The sequence below is a fragment of the Callithrix jacchus genome, chromosome 1 (assembly GCF_049354715.1).
Source record: "Callithrix jacchus isolate 240 chromosome 1, calJac240_pri, whole genome shotgun sequence".
NCBI lineage: Eukaryota > Metazoa > Chordata > Mammalia > Primates > Cebidae > Callithrix > Callithrix jacchus.
In genome coordinates, this window is record NC_133502.1 from 195,697,349 (window position 1) to 195,713,602 (window position 16,254).

The 16,254-nt window shown below is 41.8% G+C and overlaps 1 protein-coding gene across 1 annotated transcript in view; it reads left to right on the forward strand.

Annotated features, from left to right (window-relative positions):
- PIWIL3 (piwi like RNA-mediated gene silencing 3) overlaps nucleotides 1–16,254 on the forward strand; it is a 60,193-nt gene that overhangs the window by 37,400 nt on the left and 6,539 nt on the right. The window contains exons 14-20 of the mRNA XM_035267762.3: nucleotides 2,456–2,653; nucleotides 2,753–2,856; nucleotides 5,022–5,092; nucleotides 5,465–5,615; nucleotides 7,212–7,337; nucleotides 10,845–10,992; nucleotides 11,143–11,279. Of these exons, the coding sequence (XP_035123653.3) occupies nucleotides 2,456–2,653; nucleotides 2,753–2,856; nucleotides 5,022–5,092; nucleotides 5,465–5,615; nucleotides 7,212–7,337; nucleotides 10,845–10,992; nucleotides 11,143–11,259 (915 nt within the window). The 3' untranslated portion in view covers nucleotides 11,260–11,279. The remainder of the gene's footprint in view (nucleotides 1–2,455; nucleotides 2,654–2,752; nucleotides 2,857–5,021; nucleotides 5,093–5,464; nucleotides 5,616–7,211; nucleotides 7,338–10,844; nucleotides 10,993–11,142; nucleotides 11,280–16,254) is intronic.

Genomic DNA, 16,254 nt, shown 5'->3' on the forward strand with positions numbered 1-16,254 from the left:
AATGTTCTGTTTAAAATTATTATGCGGCCGGGCATGGTGGTTTACGCCTGTAATCCCAGCACTTTGGGAGGCCAAGCCTGGTGGATCATGAGGTCAGGAGATCGAGACCATCTCGATTAAATGGTAAAACCCCGTCTCTACTAAAAATACAGAAAATTAGCCAGATGTGGTGGCACACACCTATACTCGCAACTGCTCAGGAGGCTGAGGCAGGAGAATCCCTTGAATCCGGGAGGTGGAGGTTGCAAGATCATGCCACTGCACTCCAGCTTGGGCGACAGAGCAAGACTCCATCTCAAAAAAATTATGCATGAATCCAATCTAAACCTTCCATTTATTTTTTTTCTACATATTTAGAAACTTTTATTCCCTTTAATTTTATATTTTAGTGTAATTTCAGACTTATAGGAAGAATTAGAAAAATAATACAAATACCCTTTTTTACCACATTTGTATAATCGTAGTTTTTCTCTACCATATGCATATGATTGTAATTCATGTAGTTACTATGTATGCGTATGTATGTGTGATATGCTGCTCCATTAATCTCTAAATATGTCAATGCGTATTTTAAAAACAGAGACATACTCTTAACATGTTATCCAGTTAAGAAAATTAATATTGAGGGATAACGCCGTTTTCTAATCTGTACGCATAGTTCTAATCTCACCACTCATCTGTAAACCAAAACATTAAAAGCCGGTCCTTTGAAAATATGAAAATTTGATATTGTCAGACTGAAAATGACTAAGGCTAAAAAAATAGAAACAAGTATAATTCATTAGCATAGATTCACTAGCGATTAATGAAATACTGAACCACCAAAAGCTATGTGGCAGTCATTTGAAAATTTGAAATAGGTCACCTTTAGAAAAAATGCAAATGATTTAGTCTGAACTATGGGACAAATACTTCTCAATGTAGACAATGCATTTGAAAATCTGCATCCTTTCATGTGAAAGGAAGAAAAACAGTCTAGAATAAGAAAAGAATGTCCTTAATCTGATAAAAGATGTCTGCCAAAAATGTACTTAAATTATTTCTAACATGATGATGCTTAATCATTATTTTCCCAAGAAAGTCAGGAATAGCCCCATTAGTAGCCGGTCTTCCTAACTGCTTTCTTTCCTACTGGAGATCCAACCCAGTATTTGAAACCGTGGAACTCAGGCAATTTCCGTAACTCCTGAGTTTGCTTACTCAGCAGTAAAATGGGAACACTACTACTCATCTGAGTGGGTTGCTGAAAGTATTCACTTTGCCAAGGAAACCGCTCGGCGAGTGCCTTACACATCCTGATGAAGCTGTCTCATCGTGCGAGGTGTTATCTGAGCTCTTTGTTTCATGGCCAAGAAAATTTAGTAGTGTGGACACCAAGGGTAAGGTTGGAGCAAAAGAGGAAAGCTCTCTGCAGCAGAGAGGGGGCCTGAGAGGGCTGCCACTTTACCATTGAACACAAAAGCTTTTATAAGAAATTTCCCTGTATTGCTGTCTGTGCAACTGTCCTCATCTGTGCAGCTGCAGGCATGTCTCAGCCAAGCCTCCCCCTTGTGCAAGTGCCCATGGAGCCCATAGTGTGTACCTGTCCATAGAAGGGGAGGAAACTTTCCTGGAGCCTGCAGATTACAGAGAACAAAGGCATTTCTGTGCTGGGCCTTGCTCCCTTATCTGTGCAGCTACAGGCATGTCTCAGCCAAACCTCCCCCTTGTGCAAGTGCCCATGGAGCCCACAGTGTGTACCTGTCCATAGAAGGGGAGGAAACTTTCTCCTGGAGCCTGCAGATTGCACAGAGAACAAAGGCATTTCTGTGCTGGGCCTTGCTCCCTTATCTGTGCAGCTGCAGCTTGATTTTTCAGGTTGTTTAAAAGAATTTTACCAAGGCCCTGCCTTAAGTGGTTTTTTTCCCCCGTTTCTCCTCTTTGTGATAGTCTCATAAATAGTGACTGTCCTGACCATTGTATCCTTCAGCCTGATTTTAATCCATCCTTGTCAACATGGTGATAAGTTCCTGGAAACTGAACAGTCGGATGGCAGTGATATGGCAGGCTTAAGCAGTTGATGTATATTGCCAAATCGCCTCTTGCAGCAATTGCTGTCATTTATAATAATTTATAACATTAAGCAAATTTATAACACTATGATTTAAACACTTAGAGCAAATTAATGTTATAGTTTATAATGTTATTTTGTTTCTTCCACACATTCGCCCTTCTAATTGTTTAATGTAACTAATAATTATAACTATAATTTTCTAATATAAATATATTATAAACTGATATAACTGTTATAATTAATAACATGGCTCTAGACACTTCACCCTCTTGGACTCAAATATTTTCCTAATAAATTGACTCTAGCTTGTCCGTCTTCCACCTAAGTTGCTTGCTCCAGATGGTTTTTCTTTCCTGTATCACTGCTGTATCTTAAGAAATACCATGTGTGCTGGTTTTCAAGGTGATTTGTATCCTGCCCGATGATGACAAATACAGATATGACCACATAAAAAAATACCTGTGTACCACATTCCCAATTCCAAGCCAATGTGTGGTGAAAAAGACCATCGAGAAGGTCCAGGCAAAGACTATCGTCACCAAGATTGCCCAGCAGATGAATTGCAAGATGGGAGGAGCTCTCTGGAAGGTGGAGACAAATGTATGTTATATTTCATTGACTGTTTAACTTAGAGCTGATAAAACGTGAGGTTCTCTCTTAATTGTTAATGCTGAAATTTTGCTCACATTCTAACTCAAGGTACAAAGAACAATGTTCATTGGCATCGATTGTTTCCATGATATTGTTAATCGACAAAAATCCATAGCGGGATTTGTGGCAAGTACGAATGCCGAGTTAACCAAGTAAGTAAGCTCTGGCAGACGTTGTTTGGTTGGTAGCTGTTCGTGGACCAAGCAGAAGAGACGAGCCTAATTACTATTTGTTAAGAGGTTGGGAGTTTGACAGATGAGTTATTAGTCACGTGTTCTCCGGATTTTTCTGGCAAAGTTACGTTCCCAGAAAGTTTTGCATGGTTGGCTGGCTCCACGTTATTTTCTATTGCTGCCTCACATACCACAAATGTGGCAGTTTCTGACAACGCCCATCTGCACAGTTCTTCTGATCAGACATGTGGTAGTGTATAACTCTCAGGACCTTACAAGGCATAAATTAAGGTGTCAGCCAATCCACATTATCATCTGGAGGCTTGGCAGCCCTCCTCTTCCAAGCTCATGTCGTTGTGGCTGAATCCGTTTCTTTGTGGTTGGATGACAGAGGTCCCTGTTTTGTTGTCATCGGCTTTCAGCTGCAGGCCAGTCCTGGCTTCTCTCCCATAGCAAACCCTTCTCCATCTTCCAGCCAGCCAGCGCACATTGAGCCCTTACTCTGTTTTGAAACTGACTTCTGCCATCAGCCAGAAAAAACATTCCTGCTTTTAGAGGAGCTCATGTGATTACAAATGACCCATTTGGAAAACTGTCATCATGAAGCCAACTGAGCCGTATAGCATATAACATAATCACAGGGGTGGGATCCTGCTATAATCACAGGCTCCAGGGATTAGAACAGGTAGAATTCTGCCTACCATCGCTCTGATGGGTAAATGTCTTTAATGGAGATCATTAACACATAGTGAAATATTTCAGATGTGCATGGGTAAAGAGACACTGAAACATAATTAGTGGCCAGAGATCTGTAAGTACAGAATCTCGTCTTCATATACTTGCACATGATGTACTCGCGAAAGGAGATGCGTGTCTAAATCCTGTGCTCTCCTTTGCTCCCAGGGCCCCTCTATTTTCTGTTCTCAGTAGAAACCACACTGCACCTTGAAATAAGTTTGCAGTCCTTTGCACGTTACTCGATGTGTGACCATTGTAAATCACCTCTGTGTTTAATAATGATTGTGGCCCCTGGGTACAATTCAGAAATCTCTTTAAGACCAAATTTATTTCTGTAGATGATGACTTTTTCCCAGTCATACGCTGTTTCAATGTGATAACACTGTTTTTGCTCAACTTTTTGTTTGAAAATAATGTTGCAATCATGGGGAAAATTATACTTTGAGTTAGATGCTTTTTTCAAGTAATAAACTTATTTTAATAGTGTAAAATATAATCTTTCCAATCGAGGAGAGGAAAAACTTCCAAACAATTACGAAAATAGCCGATACCTTGAACAGAGAGAAACACAAATAGCTAAGTAAATATTACAGTTGTTTACTCCAAACCCAAGAAAGCAGAGACCCCTGAACCCAGGAGGCGGAGGTTGCGGTGAGCCGGGATCGCGCCATTGCACTCCAGCCTGGGTAACACGAGCGAAACTCTGTCTCAAGAAAGAAAGCAGAGACCATCATTACAAGCCAGATCATCACTGGAGCTGTTAACAGACTCTGAGTGGTCACCATGTTCAGATGCTGACACTGTGGCAGTGAACAAGTGGAGCTAAGGTGCCTGGCCATACCCTGTGGATTAAATCCTAGTGAGAAGACAGACAAATTCATCACAATATGTCAGGTGGTCAGATGGGATTACTCTGCAGTAACGGGATAGAAACCTGAGGCAACATACAATTTTACTGGGTATGTTGAAGTTGTCGCAACAGCCACCACCATTCCAAGGCAAACCCGTTCCTCAGTGACGAGGAACACGTACGAGCCACTGTTCAGGGTATTGATCCCGAAGCAGGAACCATCGGGAGCACAGGACTTTCATTTCATTGCATTCCCCTCGTAGGCGAAACTAGTTGTCTTGTACAATAAGGTGTGATTAATTTGTAGTAATGTGACTAAATGCTTCCATTCTGTTTCACTATATGTACTCAATTTCCTGAAATGCCTACGGCATCAAAAGAGACCAATATTTATTATCTCTGTGGAAATAGGAATTGATGCTAAAATGTCTCCAAGTACAGAGAGTAATATATATATATATATTTTTTTTTTTGGCTCATAGATTAATGCAGACTCAAAATGAGACTTTAAGAATCTTGTTTTCCAAACTGGTGGTTTATTTTTTTCTGTGACCAGGTGGTACTCTCAGTGTGTCATCCAGGCCACAGGAGAAGAGCTTGTGAATGAGCTGCACACCTGCTTGAAAGGTCAGTGTCTTGTAGCTCTCCCCCAGTGATCTGTCGCCTCCAGAGGACACTTGGTAATGACTGAACCTTTCATTTTTGGTATCACAGCTGGGGTGGAGGTGCTACCGGAATTTAGTCTAGTGGGTAGAGGACAAAGATGCTGCTAAACATCCTCCCATGCCTGGGTTGAACCCCGCCTCCACCACAAATCATTCTCTGGATCAAAACTTCCATAGCGCTGTTGCTGAGGAACCCTGGAATAGATAGGACTTAAAGTAGTATGCCCTGAAAGCTGCAGTGTTGAAAGATGGACCTAGAATCTGTCAAAAGCAGCAAAGGCTAGTTTGTTTCAAGTTACGGTTTATTTAAACAAGTTTGTGATTTCCCTCTCAGCTGCCCTGGATGTCTGGTGTGAAAACGAATCATCAATGCCACGTTCTATTATTGTGTATCGAGATGGAGTGGGAGATGGTCAGCTTCAAGCATTGCTTGACCAGGAAGCAAAACAGATGTCAACCTACTTAAAAACCATCTCTCCTAACAAGTAGGTTTGTATTAATTGTAATGTGTAGTGACTCACACCTGTAATCCCAGCACTCTGGGGGTCAAGGTGGGCAGATCACTTGAGCCCAGGAGTTGAAGACCAGCTTGGGCAACATAGTGAGACCCTATCTCTACAAAAAAAAACAAAAAGAAGGCTGGGCGTGGTGGCTCATGCCTGTAATCCCAACACTTTGGGAGGCCAAGGCGGTTGGATCACAAGGTCAAGAGCTTGAGACCATCCTGGCCAACATGGTGAAACCCCATCTCTACTAAAAAATATAAAAATTAGCTGGGTGTGGTGGTGCGCACCTGTAGTCCCAGCTGCTCAGGAGGCTGAGGCAGGAGAATTGCTTGAACCCAGAAGGTGGAGATTGCAGTGAACCGAGATCACGCCACTGCACTCCAGCCTGGCGACACAGCAAGACTGTCTCAAAAAGCAAAATTAGCCAAGCATGGTGGTGTATGTCTGCAGTCCTAGCTACTCAGAAAGCTGAGGTGGGCAGGTCACTTGAGCCTAGGAGCCCTGCACTCGAAGCTGGGTGACACAGTGAGACCATGTCTCCCCCCAAAAAAATGGTACGGTGTGTATTTTAGCCCTACATTTCAGTCTTTGAAACCAGATGTTTTTTGGGGAAAACACCGATACAATATGTGATGAGGGTAGGTGCTTGATATAAATAGTGGCTTCTGTGGATGGGTGGGGAGGGAAAAAAGACCCTTCTGCTTTGATTTTTGCATTTTACACCCAAGTCAGAATGCAAAGCAGAATTGGATCCTGGCAGTAGCAGGCTGCTTCCACTGCAAAGCCCCAGTGAATCTTTTTCTTCCCATTTTCTTTCAAGTCTTGCTGTGGGAGGGCTTGTTATCTTCAGATCGCCATAGAAATCCATGAATTGCTGGGCACAGTGGCTCATACCTGTAATCCCAACACTTTGGGAGGCCGAGGTGGGCGGATCACTTGAGGTCAGGAGTTTGAGACCAGCCTGGCCAACGTAGCAACAACCCATCTATCTGTACTAATAAAAATACAAAAATTAGCTGTGTGTGGTGGCTTGTGCCTGTAATTCCAGCTACTTGGGAGGCTGAGCCATGAGAATCGCTTGAACCCAGGAGACGGAGATTGCAGTGAACTGAGATTGTATCACTATACTCCAGCCTGGGGGACAGAGTGAGGCTGTGTCTCAAAAAAAGAAGAAATCCATGAATGTAGTCTGCCAGTAGTAGACTCTTATCCTTATTTTATCCTGTGTCGTCAGCTGAAGGGGATCTCCAGCCCTAAGACTTAGTAAACCTACAGAATTCCACTTTTGTAAAACTCCTGTTTTATGAGGGCCCGCTGCCCAGCAGCAATGTTAAGAATGGTTCTCAATTTGGGAGGAAGGGACCCTTCCCCTGGGATGTGGGTGGCTATGAATAAATACCTCCTCATTTACTGCTTTAATCGGGCACATGGAGCTTAGACAGTAAAATCAGGGTGTAAGGAGGGTTGCTGTCCATTCTTCTTAACGGGTCCTGAATGTAAAATAGATATTTTAATACGCTTACGCTTCTGTGATAAGACTGAGTAAACATTGACACTTACCCTAATTGTTTAAAGTTTTGCTCTAGCTTTCATTGTGGTGAAGAAACGAATAAACACTAGATTTTTTCTTAAATGTGGAAGCCGTTTTGAAAATCCACGTCCAGGAACAGTTATTGATGTAGAGTTGACTAGGAATGAATGGTAAGCCACCTGTGTTTTTTGCATCTGGTTCTATAATTTTCTTAATTTGCTTCAGTTCAGCACAATCACTTAATTCCAATAACTTTACCTGAAAGCATTTCTGATTCTTTACAGATAATTTGGTCTCTGTTTTCTTATTATTAGGCAGGGATTCCTCATTTGGATCTAGAAATTGCGATTAGTCTTGTGGTGGTTGAAGTTGCTTCATCAAACTTTTTTTTTTTTTGAGACGGAGTTTCACTCTTGTTACCCAGGCTGGAGTGCAATGGCGCGTTCTCAGCTCGCCTCTACCTCCGCCTCCTGGGTTCAGGCAATTATCCTGCCTCAGCCTCCTGAGTAGCTGGGATTACAGGCACGCGCCACCATGCCCAGCTAATTTTTTGTATTTTTAGTAGAGACGGGGTTTCATCTTGTTGACCAGGATGGTCTCGATCTCTTGACCTCGTGATCCACCCGCCTCAGCCTCCCAAAGTGCTGGGATTACAGGCGTGAGCCACCGCGCCCAGCCCATCAAACTTTTATAAATGTCTTGACCCCCTAAGAGTTAACTTCATTGTGGCCCTAAAACCCTTGCTTATGAATACAAAAGATAGCAAGTGATCTTTATATTGACAATTTAGAGTCATCACAAATCAAATTATATTTAATATATCATGACCATCAAAATGTTTATGCAGTACCCTGAGAGGTTCTATTTATTTATTTTTAATTAATTTTTTTTGAGATGGAGTCTTGCTCTGTTTCCCAGGGTGGAGTGCAGTGGCATGATCTTGGCTCACTGCAACCTTCACCTCCACCTCCCAGGTTCAAGCAATTCTCTTGATTCAGCCTCCTGTGTAGCTGGGATTACAGGTGCCCGCCAATACACCTGGATAATTTTTTGTATTTTTAGTAGTGACATGGTTTCACCATGTTGGCCAGACTGGTCTTGAACTCCTGACCTCAAGTGATCCACCCGCCTTGGCCTCTCAAAGTGCTGGGATCACAGGCATGGGCCACCATGGCCGGCCAGAGGTTTCTATTTTTAAAATTTCTTTCTGCTTAAGAACAGCAGTGTGCAAAAAGAGACCAGTTCTTCTTATGTGAAACATTTTGTATGACACTTAATCCTAAGAATCTGAACAAGGAAATAATGTGTTCAGAAGGTAATACTGAATAGCTACAAAATGGTTTCGTTTCATATAGTTAGCCCTGTTGTTCATGGAGACAAGGAAGTAATTCCGAACAGTGAATTAGAAGTCTTTCTTGGCTGGGTGAGGTGGCTCAAGTCTGTAATCCCAGCACTTTGGGAGGCCGATGTGGGTGGATCATGAGGTCAAGAGATCGAGACCATCCTGGCCAACATGGTGAAACCCCATCTCTACTGAAAATACAAAAATTAGCTGGGCGTGGTGGCATGTGCCTGTAGTTCCAGCTACTCGGGAGGCTGAGGCAGGAAAATTGCCTGAACCCAGGAAGCAGAGGTTGCGGTGAGCTGAGATTGTGCCACTGTACTCCAGCCTGGGTAACAAGAGTGAAACTCCATCTCAAAAAAAAAAAGTCTTTTTCTTGTTATGAGGAAGCAAGTCATTATGAGTGAGAGGCCAGACTTTAAGACATTAGGATTAGACACACAACTTCCAAAAGATGAAATGGTTGCAGGCATTTTATGTAAAAACATATTAAAATAATAAAAGATACAAAAAGGAATAAAGGCCATAAGAATGTCGAATATAAAGGTCAATTTGTATTTGAATATCTAACAAACATGAATATAATTGAAATGAAGAAAAATCAGTGGAAGGGTTAAAGAGAAGGTTAGACATAAAAAAACAAATTGTTAACTGGAACATATGTTTGCAAAATTCCCAAATGCAGTGGAGAGTCATAAAGATATGGAAGATATGAAAAAAATGTTTAGAAAAATATAAGGCAAAATAAGATTTGTTCAATATCAAATAGAAGTTTCAGTAGTAGATAAGATATGATGGGGGTGTCGTGGGGTGAAGCAATATTCAAAGAGAAAGTCTGAGATTCTGAATCCTCAGACTGAAGAATAAAAGGATTTGAGCAAAGATCAATAATAGTTCACACTTAGAAATGTTATAGTGAAACTTCAGACAAGCATAAGAAAATTTAAAAGCAACTAGAGGAACAAATATTTACAAACAATAAAAATCACCTTCAGCAAGAGTGGAAACCAGAGTACTATGAAGTATCTTTAAAATGCTTAAAAATAGCTGTCAGGCTAGAATTTGATACCCAGCTAACTTATCAAGGGTGACAGTGAAATACAAACAGTTATATACAGTATATACATTAACAGATTCACCAGACCCTAACTGAGAGAACTACCCAAAAGACTGTATTTTAGGAAGAAGGAAATTGAACAGTTAAGTGAGAATGAAATGCAAGAAGCAATGCTGATTAGTAACAACGGAGTATTAAAAAAACCCTTGATTTCATAAATGGCTAATTTATAGGGTATATTATAACAGGACCTAAAATATTGAATGTAACACACAGAAAAGGAGTTATGAGGTTAAAGGATATTAAGATTTTTCAGTTATTAACGAAAATGATAAAAGCTTCTGATGCTTTTTGCTTGTTAAGTCCGTTATACAAATGAAAGACTTATGTGAAACCACAGTAGGAAATCGTGACATTCATAACAAGAATTGGGGGGAAGTGAAGGAAAAGCAGAAACATTTGATCAATCTAGGAGAAGGCAGGAAAGGATTAAAGAGAAGAGCAAATAAAAATTATTATAAAGTACAACATAAGATTGTACACATAAAAATAATTCAACATAATACACATAAAGCAATCTTACTGCTTGTATTGTCTAAGAAGTTTTGTTTTTTTTTTTTTTTTGAGACAGAGTTTGGCTCTTGTTACCCAAGCTGGAGTGCAATGGTGCCATCTCGGCTCACTGCAACCACTACCTCCCGGGTTCAAGCAGTTCTCCTGCCTCAGCCTCCTGAGTAGCTGGGATTACAGGCATGTGCTACCATGCCCAGCTAATTTTTTGTATTTTTAGTAGAGATGGGGTTTCACCATGTTGACCAGGATGGTCTCGATTTCTTGACCTCGTGATCCACCCGCCTCGGCCTCCCAAAATGCTGGGATTACAGGCATGAGCCACCACGCCCGGCCCGTCTAAGAAGTTTATAGTCCAGTGATTCTCAGTGAGGCAGCAGGTCTTCATCCCAGGGTCTCTGAACATAATTATCTACACCCGTATCAGATCAAATGTGCCAGTCTTGTTTCGTCCTCCAGGTTTCAGTGCATATATTTGAAGTCAAAATCCTAGGAGAGTTACTATCTGTGTCAGTTATTTAATTGCCTTCTACAGATTTGCTTTCTCACATCGTTTATCAGTTAGACAGGTTTCTGAATGTAAAGGAAACTTAAGTCTACAGAAGAGATCTTTGTAAGCTGTTATACTAGATGTTTTCATTTCAGACATCAGCTTTACTATACCTTCTTTTTCAAATGAGCTGATACCCACATGTCCTCTAATTCCAGGTATGACTTTTTTGTCGTGAGTCAGCATGTGAAAGAAGGGACTGTTACCCCCACTCATTATAACGTCATCTATGACACGATTGGCTTGAGCCCAGATACAGTGCAGCGTTTAACTTACTGTCTGTGCCACATGTATTATAATTTGCCAGTAAGTACTTTTTTTCTCTTTAGATATTTTAAATGTAATATTCAAGATTAAACAACGTTGGACCTCTGCATTGGCTTCTATGAACTTAAATTTAGGGAAAGATGTAAAGTGAAAAATATTTAGTTGTGTTTTTCTTTTTTTCTACTAAAGGGCACCATTCGAGTTCCAGCACCTTGCCACTATGCCCACAAGCTGGCATACCTCGTGGGGCAGTCCATTCACGAGAAACCGAATCGTTCACTGTCAACCCTTCTCTTTTACCTTTGACTTGTAGCAGACCTGATGAGGTACTGAAAGCACAACTTGTCAATCTGTCTTCCTTTTGGAGCAGGATGTCTGAAATATTTTCCTGCTTTATAGCTTTAAATTCTCATTGTTCTTGATTGGACACGAGAGAGATTCGGAGTGATACGTTCTACTCTCAGTACTACCACGGACTGATCTTTCCAGAGTAGAACTGACAGGGTTTGGCTTGCATTTTCCCTTTCAAATCGGTGTCAGAGATCTTATAACTAAATGTGACTGAACGTGTTCCACCCCAAGCAGGGCCACTCGGATAATTGAAAAGACTGGGCATCTGTCAACAACTCTACTTTTCCAACTCTACTTGGAAAACTATATCTACTTTAGTTTTGAAACTTTTTTTGTTAGGCAGGAAAGGAAGACATCAAAATAATAACACTGGATTTCTGTTTAATGTTTTGTATTTAGAATTAAGCTATTACTGATGAGTTACATAGGAAGCACTGTGTTATTCCTTGTACTCGGGTGGGAATTTGGATGTATTTGGGTGGAGTGGTCATAATGAAACCTTGATTATGCTTGTAATTCCAGCACTTAGGGAGGCCAAGGTGGGCGGATGACCTGAGGTCAGGAGTTCGAGACCAGCCTGGACAGCATGGTGAAATCCCATCTCTACTAAAATTACAAAAATTAGCTGGGCGTGGTGGCGGTGCCTGTAGTCTCAGCTACTCAGGAGGCTGAGGCAGAAAAATCGCTTGAACCCGGGAGGCTGAGGTTGCAGTGAGCTGAGATAGCACCACTGCACTCCAGCCTGGATGACAAAGTGAGACTCTGTCTCAAAAATAAAAAGTTGGCAGCTTAGGAACACAAACATTTGGTTGCTTTTTTCCCCACAAAGAAGGAAAGCTGAACTCTATTAATGAATTTGTCTATTTCATTCTATCGCACAGTCCCAGTGTATTATGTTAGCCGTATCATAATTAGACATCTTCAGTAAGTTATTTAAGTGAAGCTATTATGTTTTTCTAGAAAGCAGACTTTTTTCTCTCCTACTATCCTTAATTAGACTCAGGAAACAATGTTTTTTTGTTTTTTTGTTTTTCTTTTGAGATGATGTCTTGCTCTTGTTCCCCAGGCTAGAGTGCCATAGCGTGATCTTGGCTCACTGCAGCCTCTGCCTTCTGGGTTCAAGCGATTCTCCTGCCTCAGCCTCCTAAGTATCTGGGACTACAGGCATGTGCCACCATGTCTGGCTAATTTTTGCATTTGTAGTAGAGACAGGGCTTTGTCATGTTGTCCAGGCTTGTCTCGAACTCCTAACCTCAAGTGATCCGCCTGCCTCGATCTCCCAAAGTGCTGGGATTATAGGCGTGAGCCACCTCGCTTGGCCTTGTTTTGTTTCTTATACTCATAAATAAAGTGGTATTGTAGAGGTGGGGATTAAATTCAAATATACAAGAAAAGGCCTATTTGGAAACAACGTAATTGTTTGATTATGTATTAGGTTTATGATTTGAACTGGTCTTATAAGAAATAAAATGGAACGACTTTAGAAAACGTGTTGTAATCTGGATAATGTCCTCCTGAACAGTTATCGCCAACAGCAGTAAACATTGAGATGGGTCTGTAATTTGAGAAATGCTTGTATAACATGTTCTTTTGTGAAGTTAGAATCTGATTTATAATGATCCATTTCTAGAGGTCTAAAAGTCACTTGGAAAGAATAAGCTGAAAGTAGGTATTGAAACTTTCTGAATGTTCTCTATAAATACAGTATATCACTTATTCCTAACACTAAATTTAAGATGATGTGATTGAATAAAGGCATTCATGTTAAATCAATGATTTTAATATGAATTAAACATGATTGGAATTTTTTATTATACTTTAAGTTCTGGGATACATGTGCAGAATGTGCAGGTTTGTTACACAGGTATACATGTGCCATGGTGGTTTGCTGCACCCTTCAAGCCGTCATCAACATTAGGCATTTCTACTGGGTGTGCACATAGAAATGAAGAGCTTTGGCCAGCTGTGGTGGCTCATACCTGTAATCCCAGCACTTTAGGAGGCCAAGGAAGGTAGATGATCATTTGAGGTCAGGAGTTCGGGACCTGCCTGGCCAACATGGTGAAACCCCCTCTCTACTAAAAATGCAAAAAAAAAATTAGCCAGGCATGGTGGTGTTACCCACTTTTAGGGAAGACATTATTTGGGTTTTGTTTGGTGCTTTAAGCTTTTTTTGGGGTTAGGTGTATCAAGAAGTGCAGACTTCTCTATACATAATATCCTTTTTCCCCACAATAGGTTTTTGAAAAGTCTGTTAAAATAAAGATCATAGAAAGATCTCTTCCTTAACCTTTCCTCTACCAGAAATCTCTCTAGAGACCAGAAGTATCACATGGTCCTTTCTCCCTTCTTGATTTTGTAGGAGTCCAAAGCTAATCTCTCCCAAATCCGGATTGCATGCACCTGTGCCTTTGGGGCCCTCGTGCATTCGTTCTTCCTTCTCTTCTAACCTCAAAAATGTGTTTTCTCTGTTGGCTCTTTCGCTTTAACACAGAAGTACCCTCACCCTTTTTGTGGAATCTTGGAATGAAAGGCTGTCTTTACCACGCGTTTTCCTTTAGCTGCCACTGCCCCCTCCTCCTCTCAGCCAGATACAGGGAGAGAAGCCCTCGGTTGTGTCATTGTTTTCTCACCTCCAGTCCACTAATTTGCCCTGACACGCGGCTCGCTCACTCACACGGACGCAAGCCCAGTCACCGAGTTGCCCTGACACGCGGCTCGCTCACTCACACGGACGCAAGCCCAGTCACCGAGTTGCCCTGACACGCGGCTCGCTCACTCACACGCACGCAAGCCCAGTCACCGAGTTGCCCTGACACGCGGCTCGCTCACTCACACGCGCGCAAGCCCAGTCACCGAGTTGCCCTGACACGCGGCTCGCTCACTCACACGGACGCAAGCCCAGTCACTGAGTTGCCATAGCTGATTTGTAGCTGTCCTGCGCTCCTGGCAACACTTGACTCTGTGCATTGAGATTATACATATTGAGTATCTATTGACCAGGCCCTGTGCTAGGTGCTGCTGTTACAGAAATGAAAAGCAGACATCTTCTCCTTTCTAGTGACTCAGGGGAGCAGCTGTTCCTGATTCATACTCAGGTCCCTTGACTCCTACTGCTCAATTCTGTAAGCTCGACTTTAATGCCGTGTAAATCGCCCTATTCCCCAGGTCTTTTCTCTGCACTCCTCTTTACTATACACAACTTCTCAAGGCAATCACTCCCACGCCCATGGCTTCCATTGCCTTCTCTGTTCTGAGGACAATAGAATTCTAAATGTTTTGCTGCGTGTATTAACTTTATTTTATACCAGATCCCTCACTTGCTATAATCATAGGAAGAAATAGGTGAGGAGGAAAAGTTTTCTACTCTCAGTGTCACATTAAAATGGAATTCTCTGGTCAAAAGTTGAATATCAATCTCTGTAGGCTGCATCCATTTCTGGCATCCCAACATATGTTTTCAAAACCACACAGATACTAAATCAAACTATTAAGAGTAACTGGGGAAATTTAAAAGGAGAAGATGTCTGCTTTTCATTTCTGTAATCAGAGGTTCAAAGTTACTCCATGAAAGTAATAAAAAATGGTGATATTCTTAACATGCTCATTTTAGAAAATTTCCCCAGTTACTCTTAATAGTTTGATTTAGTATGTGTGTGGTTTTGAAAACATGTTGGGATGCCAGAAATGGATGTAGCCTACAGAGATTGATATTCAACTTTTGACCAGAGAATTGATTTTAATGTGACACTGAGAGTAAAGAAACTCTGTTCCTCCTCACCTATTTCTTCCTACATTCTGTGCCAGGAGGAAGGCACTGCTGCGTACCCAGTCTTCCCCAGCAGAGCCTGAGCAGCTCTGTTTTCCCTCTACCTCCCCTCTTCTTTCAGATCTCATGACCAAGCACTTCCTATTCTGTCTCCCAGATGATCGCAAAACGTTTTCCTCCACTCTTGTCACTGCCACTGCCTGTAGCATTACTCTTCCTTTGAAGTCTCTTAATTAGTCTTGTTGCTCCCTTCAGTTCTTCCTTATTAAACAGACCACTACACAACATCTGACAGACACTCCTCATCTTTGTATAGTTCAATGACTCCAATCCTCAGAATATAATTAAAACTAGCATCAAATTTAAGGTCAAACAGAGGTGGGTTTGTATCCCAGGTTAATACTGTCCAGCAGTACGGTCTCGGAAAACAAACTCCTTAAGCCTTTCCGTACCTGCCTACGCCCATTGAGAGTTGGGACTGTTTCATACATACAGTGCCTGGCATGGGGCAGGGACTTAATGTTGAATGAAACGGAGGCATTTTGAAATCCACATCAAAAAATGTTCTGGCCAGGAGCGGTGGCTCACGCCTGTAATCCCGGCACTTTGGGAGGCCATGGCAGGTGGATGACTTGAGGTCAGGAGTTCAAGATCAGCCTGGCCAAGATGGTGAAATATTGTCTCTACTTAAAATACAAAAATTAGCTGAATGTGGTGTTGGGCTCCTGTAATCACAGTTACTTGAGAGGCTGAGGCACTTAAATGAGAATCACTTGAATCCAGGAGGCGACGGTTCCAGTGAGCCAAGATTATGCCACTGCCTGGGCAACAGAGCAAGAATCTGTCTCAAAACAAAAAGAGTTCTTTTAAAAATATACTAATCTACAACGTCACTTCCCCTCCAAGCATGACTTCTGCCTTTACTTTCTGATACAGTTTGGCCACGTCTCCACCCAAATCTCATTTGAATTGTAATCCCCGTAATCCCCATGTGTTGAGGGAGGGGCCTGGTGGGAGATGATTGGATTATGGGGGCAGTTTTCCTCATGCTGTTCTTACTATACTCAGTGAGTTCTCATGAGATTTCATGGAGTTGTGTGTGGTGTTTTTGGGACAGATTCTCACGCTGTTGCCCAGGCTGGAGTGGAGTGGCACAATCTTGGGTCACCGCAGCCTCCACT